We start from the raw sequence: 16,453 nt of genomic DNA on the forward strand, positions 1-16,453 counted from the left end.
CTGCTTTGGTCCCGCCTCTGGCAGCTCTACCCTGGGAAGGGGCCATAACACTATACCTAAACAGCTGGCTTGGGGCTTACGAAGCCTCTGCCTGGATTCTCCTCTCTCTGGTATGGCCACGCACAGGCGGGCTGCCTAAGTGAAGGAGGCAGGAGGAGGCTGGTCACTGCAGTCTTTTCAGCTACTTATATCCCGGAGGGAACTTTCCAGAGTCCTGGACCTTTGTTAAGGTACTAAGCCTGGATCAGCCTACGTGTAAGTCTGTGCTCTCTATGTTTCTGCTCTTCTCAGCCTTCAGGAAGCTTTTGGGTCCCTGGCCTCTGTCTTGATGCCTAAAGACAGGCAGCGGGCCACCTCACTTCACTGCTATACAGGACACCTGACAACGTGGGCAGTGACAGGGGTTTCCCAGCTCCCAGAAGGAGCCCAACACAAAGTGCTCCAATGCGCTGGACTGGTCCCCTAACAGGCTGACACCTGCAGCCTCGCCAGATCCAACTTGTGCCCTAGGGCATGGCTGGCCCTCCGTAAGCAGCTGGCAGCTGCCTCCTCTGCCTTGAGTAAGTCTACCAAACTGCTCTGAGAGTAAAGCAGGCCACCGCCATCACTCGGGCTCCATGAGGCGGAGAGACGTAAGACCATCCTCAAAAAGAGGTGAGGAACCTTTCGTGTTCCTCATGATGGAGTCACTAGTGCAGGAAAGCTGAATCTTTGTCCTTCAGTGGTCCCTAGGCAGGGGCAGGCAACTTAACCTTTAAGGGCATCCATCTGTGTAGGACAACTAAGTGAAGGGACAGCGTGGATAGAGGACATCCATGGCCTGGCCCGGGCTCTATATTTTCTAGACTATCTCATGTGATCTCAGGGAGGGCACACAGGTGTCCACTTTGATTCCCTTGGGCTACTCACAGAGGCTAGGCACACCAGAACAGTCTCCAGACCTTTCAGCTGTGGGCCTAACTGTAAATAGCACGCAGTCCCTTTGGCCCAAATGAGGAATGCCCAAGGCAACACACCCAAAGGTACTCACAGCTACCTCAGCCTTATCCACAACAAGAGGGGTGGAGCTGGTGACGGAACACAGCAGGCTGCCCCAGGAGGGTCCATCTGGTTCATCCCTGAGCCCTGCTATATCTCAAGTTCAGAACCAGAGTCCTAGAGCCCAGCCCGCTGGAATAGGTAGGAGAAAAGTCAGGTCAGGAATGCATATTCACACGGAAATGCACACATCTGTGCAAAACACACACGCGCACACACACACACACACACACACACACACGAACAGCAGTATCTGGTCTGAAGGCTCCAGACTCCCATAGGGCTCTGGGCCCAGGCAGCAAAGACCTAGAAGAGATACAAACGCTCCCAGGGGCAAAGGGTAGAGGGAGCGTCTGCTTTCCCAAGGGCCTGAAGGGAACGGAGGCAAGTAGTGGCGGCTGCTAGTAGATTGCCCAGCGGGAGCTACAGCGATGACGGCTGCTAGTGCTGCTGCAGAGAGAAGTGGGAAGGAAGAACTAGGCTTGCAGAGTCCCTCCAGGGTCTGCACCAAGGTCTCCTCCAGGCAGCATGCTTGGCAGTGAAGCTTGACTCCAAGGTGACAGAGCCAGGCATGGCCAAGTTCTTACCTCGCACATACAGGTTCGCAGGGGCCGAGTAGCGTGTGCCTGCCGAGTTGGTTGCCACACACTCGTACTTGCCTTGGTCAGACTCCTCGCTGCTCTCAATCTGCAAGGCACCTGTGGGGACACAAGAGAAGAGGTCAGTCACGGTCCATGGTGAGTGTGGCTGGAGCATGGAGGCCTCAACAGCATCGGCAGCCCCAGCTGCAGTGGCTCACTTGGGCCACAGCCTAGGGCCTGTATTGGCTTCCAGGAGGCTCTTTCTAATCAGCAGGAATCAAGAACTTGGAGCAAGATGTCTCTACTATAGGCCAGACCCTGTTCCACCCAGGAGTTGCCCACAGAGTGCCCACTACTGTCCGAGAGTCCTAAGGCCTGTTTACCCACAACCACACTTACCAGTGTTCTTGTCCTAAAGCCTACAGACCCACAGGCCTGGAATTCCTCAACAGGTGATGTCCTCATCAGATAAGAGCCTGAGCCACTATCGTCTACTCAGAAGGGGCCCAGGATCTTCAGCCGCGCTCCTCCCACCTCCTCCCACTCTGCCCCGACCCTGCCAGCCCCACCCATTCCAGCTACTTTGTTCAGCTTGGTCCTGCTAAAGTGCTTCGATCCACCAAGGCTTCTGCATAATTCAGAAGGCTAATGGAGACTGCAGCTCCCACTCGGGCCAGTGCCCTGAGGGGCTGCTCTGGCCACAGACGGACAGACAGGAGCCAAGACTGGGGATGGGGGTAGTTGAAACGACCCTGAGAGGATGGATGAAGCTTGCATTTGGGACCTGTGCTGTCAGATCAAGGGAGTGAACCCAAGGCGGAGGATCACTCGCATCGATCACCCCCCCCCAACCCCCAAAGCAATAAACACTTGAAAACTGCTAGTGAAAGCATACTGGGCCAGCTATCTATGACAGAGAAACCCACAGGGCAAAGCACCATGCCCCTCCCTGGAACAATTTGACAGACAATTACACCCACACAGGACAGTCCAACGGACAGCTAATAACCCCCACAGGACACAGTCTGACAGAAAACCACCTCCTGCACGAACAGCTGGAACAGCTCTAAAGAGCTTCTTCCTCTATGCCGACTGACAATCACGCCCACACAGGACAGACAGAACTTGCCAGGCCCTACCTAACTGGACTGGACAGGAGCCTCAGAGGGAGTTTCAAGCTGCGTCCTCACAGCCCAGGCCCAAGAGGGGACACTATGGGCCCAAGCTTCAAGCCCAGTTCTTTCCCCTCCCACCATCACTGCCCAGGGCAGCAGAAGGGGCTGTGAACCCCAGAAGGCCGAGGGCTGGTGGGAGTACAAAAGGGTGCCACCAACCCAGAAGGGAAGCGGCTGGCTTCTCTGTGGCCCTGGCCTCAGCCTCCTCACGGGTGTCAGAGCACAAGCCAGGTACACAGTGGCTGCAAGAACAGCGCTGACCGGCAGCTAGAGGGGCATGTTCACGGAATGGATGGACATCACTGCAGTGGATGTTCACTCAGGCAGGTGAGGATCCGGGCCCTGGCTGGGGGGAGGGGGTCTGCCCACGGTCAGCTCAAGAGAGGTTTGGTGGAGACAGGTAGCTGGTGCCACAAACTGAGGACAGGAAATAGTACCTGGGATTGCAGCTGACGGAAGGAGGAAGGTCCCCTGGGACAAGAGCTCAAACCGTGTCAGGAAACCTAAGCTGTTTAGTCATTTCTAAGAACCTCACATAAGATACAATCATGTGGGAAGAGGGACCCTAACTGAGAAAGAGCCCCATTAGACGGGCCTGTAGACACGTCTGTAGGACATTTTCTTGGTTAACAGTTGATGTAGGAAGGCCCACCTCACCGTGGGCGGCAACATCTCTGGGCAGGTAGTCCTGGACTATGTTTTAAAATGCAAGCTGAGCAAGCCATGGACAGCAAACCAGCAAGTAGCTTTCTTCCACTGTTTGTCTCTCTGCTCCTGCCCGATCCTGCCCTGACCACCCTCAACGACAGACTGTACTCGGGCATGTTGGCCAAATAAACTCTCTTTTTTCCAAACTGTCTTTGGTCATGGTGTTTATCACCGCAATAGAAAGCAAAATAGGACAAGACCCAGTACGGACCCTAAGTTATTTATTTGCACACAGACGTCTCCAAATCTGGCATGGACGCCCAGACCCTGTAGCAGGGAAAGCCAGGTCGGCACGTGCTAAGTCAGTGTGCAGGGCGATGCACAGAAGGCAGGGGAACTGAGTCCTGCCATCAGGGTGACAAATAACATCCCACAGGACACAAGCACTCCCAGCCCCAACTTCTGTCCTGAGCACTTTAGCCTTGAACTGAGAGTCTAGACGTGCCCACAGATATTGACAGACGTGGGGAGAAAATGATGGGATAAAACCAGGAAGACACCACTCTGTCTGGGACCAACTGTCTACCTCCATCGCCATTCCCGTGTGCATCTCACGGCCCCGAGGGGAGGTGGTCCTGGCTCCAATTCTAAGAGGAAGAGACAGACTTGATCCCTGATCTGGAGTCCTGATTCTCTTGGGTCCAGAATCTATACTTTCTCACCAACAGGTTGCAGCGCCCCTTTGCATGAAGGTAGCCTGAAAGGGGGGGGGGGCCTGCAAGCTGACAGGTCAGGTGACCTAGTTATGCAGGGGTTCATTTATTTCCTTGCTGCCATCTAAAATGAGATGCAAGGGATGTCCTTACTTGAGCATAGGACCAAAATACTAAAGGAAAAGTCAAGTAGCAATCTAAGAAAAGGGAGGTTCTCAAGGGTAAAGGGAAGGCTTGGATATGCTCCCCAACCTCACAGGAAGTGTCTCCATCCATGTCAGCCTTAGGGACAGGCTAGGCTTCACTATGGGCGCCAAATGGGTCCCTTCCATGGGGCTGGCCCCGAAGGCGTGGGTAGGAGGGTTAGCCACCCCGGGTGGTCTCAGCTGGTATCTCCACAATGCAGACTTGTAATGGATGCGTCCACAGGAGGGAATGGCTCAGAGTGGAGGTGTGTGGTGGCTGGTGGTACTGTGGGGGCTGGAGCTGGAGATGAAGAGGCTGGAGAGGTCGGGATGGGGATGGGGAGGTGACGGACTAGACGGGATGGAGTGGAGGTGACCAACGGCGACAGCAGTGGCGTGGCGTGGCGTGGTGTGGTGTGGCGAAAATGCACGGACAGCATTCTTACCTCTGATTGGTGAACCACCTGGCGAGGTAATTTGAATGCAAATAAGATCAGAGAGAAACATTAGTACAAAGGAAGGAAAGCCACACAAAGCCAAAGCAGAGAAAACAAAAACGCTAGGAAAGGCCTTAACTATAAGGAGAACTATAAGGAGGGCTGGAAACATTAAGAGGCTTCTATGTGAGGCAGCAGGGTCTAACCCAGGCCTCAGTGTGGGTGACTCAAGTGTGTGTGAGCAAGCACCAGGCTGGATGTGGGTGAAGCATGTCCCCTGGGGGTCATTGGCACTGCTCTGAGGACATAGAAAGCTGGAGGTGTTAACAGGGAGCAGGGAGGCAGGACTGGGCTCCTGTGACCCTTGCTAGTTGGACTGATGGAGGGGAAGAAGAAAAGAGGCAGTACCCAGCCTAAGAACTCCCCAAATCCCACTGGTAAGAGTCCAGGGAGAGTATTTACCAAAGGAAAACCAGCATTTAAATAGGCAGGGTTAAGGGGAGAGCTCACAAAGATTACTACAAATCAGGGCTCCCCAAACACAGAGCGGCCCTGGCATCCAGGAGTGGGGCGTGGGACTCAGTCAGCTCACAGCCCAGTGGCTGGCTACTGTAAAACCCACCTGATCCTATTAGCATAAAGTAGGCAGAATACCCCAGCCTGTCTAGCGAGAGGCAAAGGGCTAGTGCCCACCCCTTTCATGTCTGGTGCCTCAGAGCCCTGAGGTCAGCAGCCAGGAGGGACAGGCGCTTGCCTTCCACAGCCAGGCCTATTATGAGGCCGAGCAGGTTTGCCTTCTAATAGGTGCCTCTCCAAGACTCCCACTTCAACCACTGGAGCCAGGAATCTATAAGCAGACCAGGTCCATGTTTGTCTATTCACCTGCTGGCTCCTTTGGAGCGTGGGCTGGAAGTGTCCAGGGCCGCAGACCAGCTCCTGTCTCTCTGAACTTGGCAACACATACTTGGAAAAATACCCATCTCTACACACAAACAAGGAAGCGGAGGGCTGGAAACATTAAGAGGCTTCTATGTGAGGCAGCAGGGTCTAACCCAGAGCCTTCTCGATGGGCCTCCAGCAGATGTGGAGGCTCAAAGGCAAAGGCGGTGGCTGGGGCAGCTGTGTAAGCGAGTGAGGAGAGTGAGCTATCATAGAGATTCCCCGAGTGTGGTCCAGAGATCTACGGGTTGGGGGAGGGTCACTGAGAACCTTTTAGGGGGTCCACTAGAACAAAACCCACAATTAGTAGCTCCTACCAATACTAAGACTGGGGGTGGTGGAGTCTGCCTGCGATCTTAGCACTTGGGAGGCTGAGACAGGATGACTGTGGCAGGCTCCAGGCCAGGCTGGACTCTGTAATGAGATCACACCAGCCAGGGCTATACCATAAAGACTCTGTTTCAAAAACAGGGTAAGAGTTATTGGCCTTATTTGGTCGCTTTCTCTCATGGCTGTGCAGGGGCATTTCCTGAAGGGTACGCAATGTGTAATACATCAACGGAGTGAACAGCCACAGCTGAACTCCCTATTAACAATGAGGTTTCTCTTACTAAACATTTTTTGTTTTAGCTAATATAATTATCTTTTTTTTAAATTTTAGGATGTTATTTATGTTAGCACTTAATTGTTTTTAAATTATTTAAGAATTAGTAAGTATTTAAAGTCTTCCATCTTCAATCTCCACTACAATAAACATCAATAGGTATAATCTAGATCAACAAAACTACCTTAAAGGTACCAAGACCAGAAAGTTGACAACCACTGACCTCTTGAGGTCTAGGCCGGAGTTAGGCAGGGGTCCTGGCGTCTACAGCCTGGCACTGAAGCCCCAAGTCTACGGCCTCTGCTCTTTCTCCTGCTGAACTGAGACTTTGCCTTTTCCGTTTCACTAGTCAGATATTTTGGCCTGAGGGGCCCCAAGAGCCAGCTTCCCCAGGAGACTCATGCCAGTGAGATCAGAACGTAATCACACGCTGACTGCACCGTTCTGGAAGACCAGGCAAAGGCAGAGCAGCGTGCTGTAGAGGGGCCTTCCTGTCAGAGCTGGGCCAGCCAGCAGAGAGGGGGCCACAAGCGTCTCATCAGAGGGACCAAATGCTTCCTCCTGCAGCCAGAGGCACCATCTCTGCTTGATGCCACTGGCTCTGCCTCTGCCAAGCAGGCCATCCTTCCTCTTGGGCTTGCCTCAGGTCTCAAGCTCAAGTACTTCATAGGGGTACCGTGACAGCGGGTCACACTGCTGCAGCAGGAAGAGCCCTTCAAGCAGAGTGCGCACCTAACCAGCGGACATTGCCAGACCTTGCTCTGGGGCCATACTATGCAGATTTGTGACGGCTCAGGTCACAGATGCTGGAGGCACTGTGGGGACTGCCAGAGGGACTTGAGATCTGGAGAGCAAAAGTGTGGCGCTCTGGTGGGATGCAACTCCTCCTCAGGCTCCAGGCACTCGGAAGTCACCTCCCAGAAGAGCTCCTAGACCCCAGTCTCCACATGTGACCTTTGACTTGTGGAAAGTGGACCTGATAATCATAGCCTGTCCTGCTGCAGAAAGGCTGCAAGAGACTCACTGGTAACAAAGGGCAGAAAAGCACTCTGTTAAACTGTTGGTGACGTGAAAACCACAAGGGTCCCTGAAAGTACGCAAGTGTACAGGAGTCTGAACCCACTCTGTGAAAGGATGTCCCCACATGGCTCCACCCCACGCACTGGGCACACACGCCCTCTTTAGCCTATGACCCTTAAGTCATAGTTTCCTGGTGGCAGGAAAGGTCAAAGGAGTAGATATCATCTTCAGTGATAAGTCCCAAAGGTCAATAAAATACTTTTCAGTGAGGACTTAAGAGAGAACAGGGTACTGGGAGAGGGGGCACCTTGCCAAGCAAATCTGTCCTCCTACATCTAGCCTAGGTAAGCAGGGCTGGAGACAAATGGGGGCACCAGGAAGCAGGGTAGCTCCTGAGGGAGCAGCAGGAAGCTGCGTGCAGGCTCCCAGTGGAGGAAGCTGAAGTGAGCAGACGGCCAGGTGGGCAAGCACAGTTCCTCGCAAGTGGGGAAGAGGCAAGAGGCAGGAACAGAGCTTTGCCATAAAGCAGGCAGCAAACTGTCACTGTTTCCTTAAAGCAGCTAACTCTGCAAGCCGTGACGTTATTTTAATTGAGGCCATAGAACTAATGAGGGCGTATACTGATAGGACGGGGGGGGGGGGGGGGGGGGGACGACAGGTGCCTTGACCAGGAGCACACATCTGACCATGCAGGCAGGGTCGAGGGTTATAAGCCCGGGTCCAGCACTGGCTTTCAAGGTCTAGGAGGAAAACGACCAGCCAGTAGCAACAGCTGCAGGAGGACAGAGGCAACATGAGGAGAAGGCACCAGTTTCAGATCCGTCTGGTGATACATGAAGAGGGCATGGCTCCTTACTTATTGGGCATGCTGGGTCTCTTTCAGGTTTAGGGGTGGGGAGTCGCCACTCACGGAGAAAGGCTCAATGGGAGCTGGATATGGCTGTTTATAAAGGAAGTCGTTGCATGTCCAGGACAGGGTGACATCCAGAAGGCACTGAACATGGGACCTGGAGCTCACACAGGATGTCTGGGCTGGGCTGACCAGAATGGGTGCAGTTAAAGAGGTGGCGACTTAAGTACCAGGAGCGATGGAGTCGCCTGCCGCGGGACAGGCTATGTCAGCGCAAAGGTGAGGCTGGCAGGGCTCTGGGCTGGAGGAACCAGCGCTTCAGGCGAGGGCAACAGGGCAATCAGAGGCAAATCAAGGGTGACCAAGCCCAAGGGAAGGCAGGGGGGTTTGCTCAAGAAGGGCTGTCGGCCACGGTGAGGCCCGAGCTGCTTCCAGTGGAGTGCTGGGCAGGGGAGGGGTGGCATGGGGTCTGGCACACAGCAAGCGCTACATAAATACTTGATGAACAAATGCTGGAGACAGCGGGCCTTCCCAGAACTGCTGCCTGCCGCAGACAGTCAATGCCATTCCGGGGAGGAGTCAGGCCTGTAGGGAGGACCGTCTGGCAGCACGGGGAAACCTGCCTGGGGCACCCACAAGCGAATGCAGGGGAGCCGAGCCATGCCGGCCTCTGTACTGTGCTGGGCAGCAGCCACCAACGCTGCCGGACCATTTTCTGCCTTGATTATGGCTGTTTTAATTAACTGCACTACAGCTGCCTCCATCTTGTTGAGTTTTAATTAAATTAAATGAGCTAACACTTCGTGGGCTGTCTCAGGCGGCCGTGGCTGGGGCCGGAATCCTGCCCTGCTGGGTGGCTCAACACTCCTTCTTCTCCCTGGGTACCAAAATGGTGTGGGCCTGACAGAGTTGTTGGAGTGGGGGCGGGGGAGTGGGGGGCGTCTCTGAAGCCAGCAGAGCCTCAAGAGGAGCTGCCACGTCCTTCCTGATGTTGACATCATAGCTGATGGGCAGGAGGAATTCAAGCCATAGCTGGGCAGACTGCCGAAGGCCTACCAGGACTTTTGGAGCCAAGTCTGCAGGTCTAACCTGAGCTGCTAGCAGGTGTAGAACGCAGTCCAGAGGACTCCGAGTCTCCTTTCCCACCCACTCCATCCACAAAATCAGAATCAATTTTCTTGGCGGGAGCCTCACAGGCAGATCGATCCATGGGGCGACACCTCCCTCTTGGTCACAAAGACATCCCTGTCCCCAGGGCTCCAAGGTGGCTCAACTGAGACATCCATAGGAGTCAGGTGGCTCTGGTGGCCAAAAGATAGAGGCAAGTCCCCCCAGTTTCAGGCTTTCAGGCTCCATCTGAAGCCCTGATGAATCAAGTGTTACTGGCTCCTTCCCCAGCAAACGTCGCTGCCTAGAGGAGCAGAGCTGCAGGCTGGGCTGTGGGAAAAGTAGAAGGTGAAACGCCAGGGGCACCTTCCTCAGCCTGCCATGCTGGCATGCCATGCATGCTTGGAGGGGCAAGACTGGCCCAAAGTGTGGCATCTGACAATCCCAGAAGGGTCAGGACAGCACTTGCCACTGTACCCTCTCTGCTCAGTCTTCCTTAGACATCTCACTGAACTAAGCTGGATGATGTCTTCCCTGAGGTAATTATGGCACCTTAACTCAGCTCACCTGAACGCAGCTGCTTGATGCGGCCGTTGCTTAAAGTAGGATCCACAGGAAGGAAGTCTTTGAACCAGGAGATCTCAGGGTCTGGATTTCCACCAGCTGCGCACAGCATGGTGGCCGTGCGACCCTTCTCCACCACCTTCAGTTGAGGTCCCATGTCGATGGTCGGGAACCCAGATGGCAGCTGGTCCTCTGCAGGCAAAGGGTGACATGTGCATCAGGACCGGTTCTGCAAACCTCTGAGGCCCTCTTTGTGTAAGTTCTCCCGACTTCCAGGTTAGCTGGACCCACAATACACTTCTCTTTCCCACCCCTGACTTCTAAGTACCAGCCCTGAGCCAAATGAGGAACCAGAGTCCTAGGTCCCTTTTGGTAGGGCAGGGGCTGCAAGGGGGCCCACACCACCACATCCCTGCTGGGAACTTTCCAAGTCTGGGGCGCACAGACTGAAAACGTCAGCACTTACCGCTCTAGGTACTGGGAAGAGGAGAGATCAATGTTCTGCTGGCGGCAGCAGAAAGTGCTATACGGACACGGACACGGACACGGACATGGGGTGGGGGCGGCAAGGGACACACAGCTCCCAAAGCATCAACGGCCACAACCCCAGCAGGGGCTGTGCTTGCCCAGCCTCCGCTTCCTTGTCAGCACACTTGATAACCCTGCTTGGCCTGTATCCCTTCGCTGTTCCATGTCACTGACCCTGGGCACCTCCCTATCAGTCATCTAACTGTAGCCTTGCCTCTGACCATTTCTTTACTGCAGCTCTGACCCTTGGCCTTCCTCCCCACTCCTTCATGACCCTGAGAACCACGATAAGACCTAAGGACCGTGTCTGAGCGTGTGTAGGCTAAGAAGACCCGCACACACACACCACACACAAATAAAATAAAATAATCCAGCCGGGCGGGGTGGCGCACGCCTTTAATCCCAGCACTTGGGAGGCAGAGGCAGGTGGATCGCTGTGAGTTCAAGGCCAGCCTGGTCTACAAAGTGAGCCCAGGACAACCGAGGCTACACAGAGAAACCCTGTCTTGAAAAACAAAACAAAAATAAAATAAAATAATCCATGGTCTGTCCTCCTAACTTTTCCTAGAGGTAGAGACACACATAGTAAATCTCTAACACTTGTCCACTTCACATAATGGTTCCTGACGCAGTCCCCATCGGATAAAATTAAACTGCCCCGCCCCCACCTCTCAGAAGCTCCAAGAGCTGGGAAGGCAAGCCCTTCGACCTGTATCGACTATGTGACACTAACATCTCTACCACTAGCTGCCACTTCCAGGGCTTTTTGTTTTGTTGTTGTTTTGTTTGAGACAGGGTTTCTCTCTGTGTAGCCTTGCCTCTCCTGGACTCACTCTGTAGACCAGGCTGGCCTTCAACCCACAGAGATCCACCTGCCTCTGCCTCCCCAGTTCTGGGATTACAGGCGTGCACCACCACCGCTGGCCCCGCTCTACACTGTTTTTGATCTGTCTACTGGGTTTAGGTGTCCACCTTGTAGAGACACCTTGAAGACTCCATCAGAAAAAGAGCCCAGGGTGCTAGGGAGTACCTGACACAGAACCTGCACTCGTGACCATGACAAGTTATAATTAGCCAGGCCTGAGCCATTGAGGCACACAGACACTGGAGCCGTAGCCTGGCGCCCCCTTTTGCACTCTAGGCTGGTAAGCAGTCCTTCCCATTGGAGCAGGCGTTTTAGGAGAACTCAGCAGGTCTTCTCCTCCTCCCAAGCTTGGCATACCCAATGAGGGGACAGGGAATGTGTGCCCTTTGTCTACCTTTTGGCAAAAAAGTTGGGCCTGTGGTAAGGAGAAGGACAGCACCACCCTGCCCTTCCCTTTCACACGCCCAGCACAGGATTAATACATAGGAACACTGGCTGAGGCCAGGGCCCATGCCAGGAAGACTCAGCCTCGGAAGAGGAAAACTAAAGGGCAGGGCGGGAGTGCCAGCTTCCCTGCCCGCCAACTCCCGCAACCTAAGGGGAGCAAGCGACTAAGGGCACATTAGAGATGAAGCTGAAGGAGTCACACCACGTAGAGGAAGCCCGTTAAAGCTGTAACTTCTAGGGACGTCCTGGCTGAGGCACAGGAGAACTTCCAGCATGGCCCTGACTTTCACACCTTGCCCAGGAACTGGCTATACCCTTCCCTGTTTGCAGCTCTATCAGATTCTGGATGTGAAGCCAGGGTCTCCTCTGCTCTAAGTACGATCCCACAGTGCCCTGACTCTCAAAAGAACCACACTCGACAGTAGCAAGACACTAGGAGGGCAGAAACGAGGACTGCGGGTGCACAGCTCCCTTTGGCCTGGTACCACTTGGGAGACAAGAGCAAGACCTGAGGCCTAGGCACCATCCCCGCCCCCTTCCAGCAGCTGAGGAGGCTCAAGGCCGCCAGAGCTAGTCAGCAAGCAGGGCAGCGACCTTGTCCTTCCAAGCTCTTACTCCTCCTATCTGCTTGAACCAAGGGGGAGCAGGATGAGGAGGGGGGTAGGTCCTGCCAGTCAGAGCCTCTGTCGCCTATGTGTGCAAAGTACTGGCCAAGAATGGAAGAAGCCCTGTGGCCCAGGAATCTACTCTGAGTTCTTGACACAGGGAAGGTCTTTGGGACCTACGCCAAATTAAGGACAATTAATTTTCCTCCTTCAATTATCACGCCCTCAAATGGCTCCGTCCTTGGCTCAGATCATCCCTCAGGCACCACCGCCAAAGCCTAAAACCAGTAAGTGTAAAGAGCTGTCTATTGAACAGCAGGACCCAAAAGCCGGTCCCTGGTGCCAACTGGGCTCCCAGGCAGTGCTGTGAAGGCTGCTTCTTAGCCCCCTCCAGGAGGGAAGTTGAGTTTCACAGGAGGACTTCCGCCTCTCAGGCCTGACCTCCTCTCTCACCTGGGAGCCTTCAGCACATTCATATCAGCCAAAGACAATGGGCATTTCCCAGATGCCTATGAGTGACTGGCTCCCTATGGGCCAGCAAGACTGGCATCCTTGCCACCCTCACACCCCAGCACCACCAGAGCTCTATCTACAGTAGTCTGAACCACTCAGGTTAATGACCACGGCAAATTTCTCAAGAGGATGTTACACTGTCATTTCCAACCCATCAACAACTGAGAAAACTGAGGCCTCTGGACACAGGGATAAAGTATTCACTCTGGTGCAGGTACTAACAGCTTTACAAAATGACAATCTTTACCAAAACCCTATGAGGCATATGAGCAAATGGGGACTTGGCAGAAATCTGGAAATCCGCCCAAGGTCACTCAGTTAAATTGAAGGTGGGGCTTGGAGGAAAGCAGGTGGCAAGACCCTGGTGCTTTAGAGGAGCAAGCATGAAAAGGTGGGCAGGGCAGGGCAGGGGAAGGGAGGGGCGTCCCTGGGGGAACCACGCCCACCCACCTTTTTATGCCCTCAACTGGCTTCGTTTCCGGGCTCCACTGCAGACCACCCCCGTGCCCATGCACACACGCCCCTACGTTTTCAGGTGCTGTAAAGCGAAGCAAAATGCCCCCCACATGCGAACACCCCTGGCACGTGCCCATGTTCCCCAAGCGGGGTGCACGGGTTACGCTATAGCCTCTCCAAACACGTCCTGCCTGCACAGGGGCTGCTGGCGCGGGAGGGCCCCTCCCCCTCCAGGCCACCCGGTAACCATGGCTACGGCAGAGAGGCGGGTGCCACGGTGGAAGGGCTGCGCGCGCTTGTGTCCGAGCGGGCACGCGCCTCCGCGTCCAAGTCTTACTGGGCGCCGCCCTTCCCATCCCTACCTAGGCAGAGCAGCCGCGCCCCCTCCCTGGACCCAGCTCCTCAGTTGGGGTGAGGGGGAGAGCCTCCCTCTTAGAGATTCCAGCTCTGCCGACGCAGCGCACCCAGTTCCTGCTTGTCTGCCTGGGTCCATTACAGCGCGAGGGGCCATAAGTTGCCTTTGCTTATACAGTCGCAGTGTCTGCCAGACCCTCCACTGCGTCTAGGGTTCCCAAAGCATAAAGAGAAGCCCACTTGGCTTTGGGGGACTCTGGAGAGGCACCAACTCCATAGCCTAAGCCTGACAGCCTCCACATATAAGTTGCACGCAAAATCAAAAGTCTGCCCCACGCGCACAGATCTGTGCACCTAGAGTGAGCATCCTAGTGTTCATGAATGGCTGCAACCAACTGTGCTGTGCTTTAGACACTGTACTTGAGAGACCTAACCCCTTCCCTGGAGAAGTCCTGTTGTCTCAGAGCTTAGAGCGGAGATACATGTAGGAGGGCGTGACTAAGGGGGGGGGGGTAGGGGGTGCCGGGAGCATGGCTGATGTCCCTCAGCAGTAAAGCTAATCACTATGGCTCCACCTCTCATCTGCTATCTTGGTGACTTCCTGGAGGAAGGAGATCAAGAACGATGGCGCAGGGCAGAAAGCTTTCCCTGCACGCTGCCCGAGTAAGGACTGTAAGGAGGACGGAGGAACAATAAATAGGAAGGTGAGTCTGGGTTCCGCACTGGAGTTCTAATAGAGGAGGACAGGGTAGGGGTGGCTGCGGATGTTTAGACCCACAAGCTGCAATGACTGGGGGAGGGAGGGAGGGAGGCTGCTGAAGGCCCCTAGGGAGCACACACAGGTCTCTTTGTCCAGCTCAGCCCGGGATGCCTGGGGTGGAGTCTGGGCCAGAAGCAGGGGGCTGCACCAGGGAAGCTAACAGATGGAGACGCGGGGGTGGGTGGGGGTGGGGGGTGTAGTAGGGGTGAGCACCGGCACCGTCTGTCAGTGAGACCTCTTCACCCATGTTTACCCAGCTTCATGGCATCTCTGAAGACTGGAGCATATGCGCATGCACGTAACCCTGGCTCCCTGGGGTGGTGCCGTCTGTGAGGGTGACCCCTCCTCTATGCATGAGCTTATCACCCTGTCCCTGAACACACAGACACCTTAGAAACATGCACAGCCAGGGACCTGCAGAACTACATGGAGAAAGAGACAGGTGCAAAAATAGAAACCTACATGTGCATGTGGAGGGGCATCTGCAGTGACAAGCACCTGTGGAAATAGACTCCTGCAAGCAGATCCAGGGGCGGCATGCACCGAGATGTGGGGACACGGATGTGAGGACATGCAGAGTCAGAGATTACGCATATGCACCTGGAGCCACGCAAGAACCTGTGGGTGGCTGGGCCCCACCCTGCCCTTTGGGCACTCCAAGAAAGCCCAAGGCCACCACTGCCCAGTCCCCAGAGCAGCTCCATTTCAAACCAGTAAGCTCTCATACTCAGGGCCTAGGCACACCCCACCCCCAGGCTCCCAGGCAGTAAGGGGGGCCTGAGGGCCCACCTCCCTTCGCAGCTTTCAGTCTCGACTTTCAGCTGTTTTTCCAGGAGAAAACTCCCACCTCTTCCAGCACTCAGATTTCATCAAACTTGGCATCTTAAAAGCCTGTTTTGTTTTTGAGTCTGAGCTGTTTGGGGCCTGTCGGCAGCCACGGCCTCCCCCTCTCAGTAATCCCCCCTCCCTTGGGCTTCCCTGGCACTCCACATCGTCCTACTCAACCTGGTAGGTGAGGCCTCTGCACCACGCACGGCCAGTGGACTCCCGGGCCATAGCCTGGTCCCACACTCTAGGCGCCAGCTCATGCTGGGCCTCCTGGGGATTTAAACTATTTACCTCTCTAGGCTCAAGCCTTGCTCCCAGTCACTCCAGACCACTGACAGGCTCCCACTCGCTCTTCAGCCCCCCTGCAGCCCTGCTGCCACCCCCACAGCTTTCTGAAGCATGCTCGCCAAGGTCAGCGACAACTCTAGAACCAAATCCAGAGGCCGCTGCCCAACCCTCATCTTGCTTGGCTTCTCCTCCTTCACAGTCTTCCAGCAAGTTCCACTCACTGCCTCGATTGCTCTGGCTTCCCTCCTATCTCTCAGGAACCTCCTCCCAACAGCAAAAGCCAATCCCTGGGGATCCTTTTGGCTTGGCTTCTTGGCTTCCACAATTCCATTTCCAGCCGGCCCTCAAGAGTGCCAGGCAAACCCGTACCAGGCTTCTCCGCATCGTTCCTTGGATGCCTGCACACACCTGACTTGACAGATTTTCAAATGAGACTTAACTCACCTTCTCAGGCTTGGGCCTCTTCCTGTATTTCAATCTTAGGAAATTGGTTCCGCCATTCACCCAGCCCTGGAACCAGGAGCCCAGAGCCACCTACTTCAGAGGCCTCACAGGCAGCTGGTCAGGATACTACCTAACATGCTCTCGATCTGTTTCCCTTCCTTCTCTCTTCACAACAAGGTTGGGGGCGGTGCTAGATTGACTTTGTCCACCTTTCACTGGACTGATGCACGCGCACCCCACTTTGCACCAGCAAGGACTTCTCTGAAGCACGAAGCTGGTCACGCCATTCCGCTTAAAGAGCCTTTCTCTCCCTTGGCATCCAGGGTGAGGAGGGCACCTTAGGAGGGCGGAGAATACACACCCGGGGGCACCTAGAACCTCCAACTTTGAGAGCTATTTCTAGAGCTCCTGGTTCAGCCCATGGTCACAAGCCAGGTGGGAAAGGGCAGCAGCACAAAGTGGGCCTAGAGACACATGTGACCACAGGGATGGAGAGCCAGCCTG

General features: G+C 54.9%; 1 protein-coding gene across 8 annotated transcripts in view; it reads right to left on the reverse strand.

Annotated features, from left to right (window-relative positions):
- The window catches only part of PTPRF (protein tyrosine phosphatase receptor type F), an 83,875-nt gene that overhangs the window by 39,943 nt on the left and 27,479 nt on the right, over positions 1–16,453 (reverse strand). For all 8 annotated transcript variants that reach the window (XM_084787087.1, XM_084787089.1, XM_084787088.1 and 5 more), the window contains 2 exons: positions 9,865–10,053; positions 1,626–1,736 (listed from right to left, as the gene is read on the reverse strand). In XM_084787087.1, the coding sequence (XP_084643213.1) occupies positions 1,626–1,736; positions 9,865–10,053 (300 nt within the window). The remainder of the gene's footprint in view (positions 1–1,625; positions 1,737–9,864; positions 10,054–16,453) is intronic.

This window comes from Acomys minous (genome assembly GCF_964271855.1).
Source record: "Acomys minous genome assembly, chromosome: 6".
NCBI lineage: Eukaryota > Metazoa > Chordata > Mammalia > Rodentia > Muridae > Acomys > Acomys minous.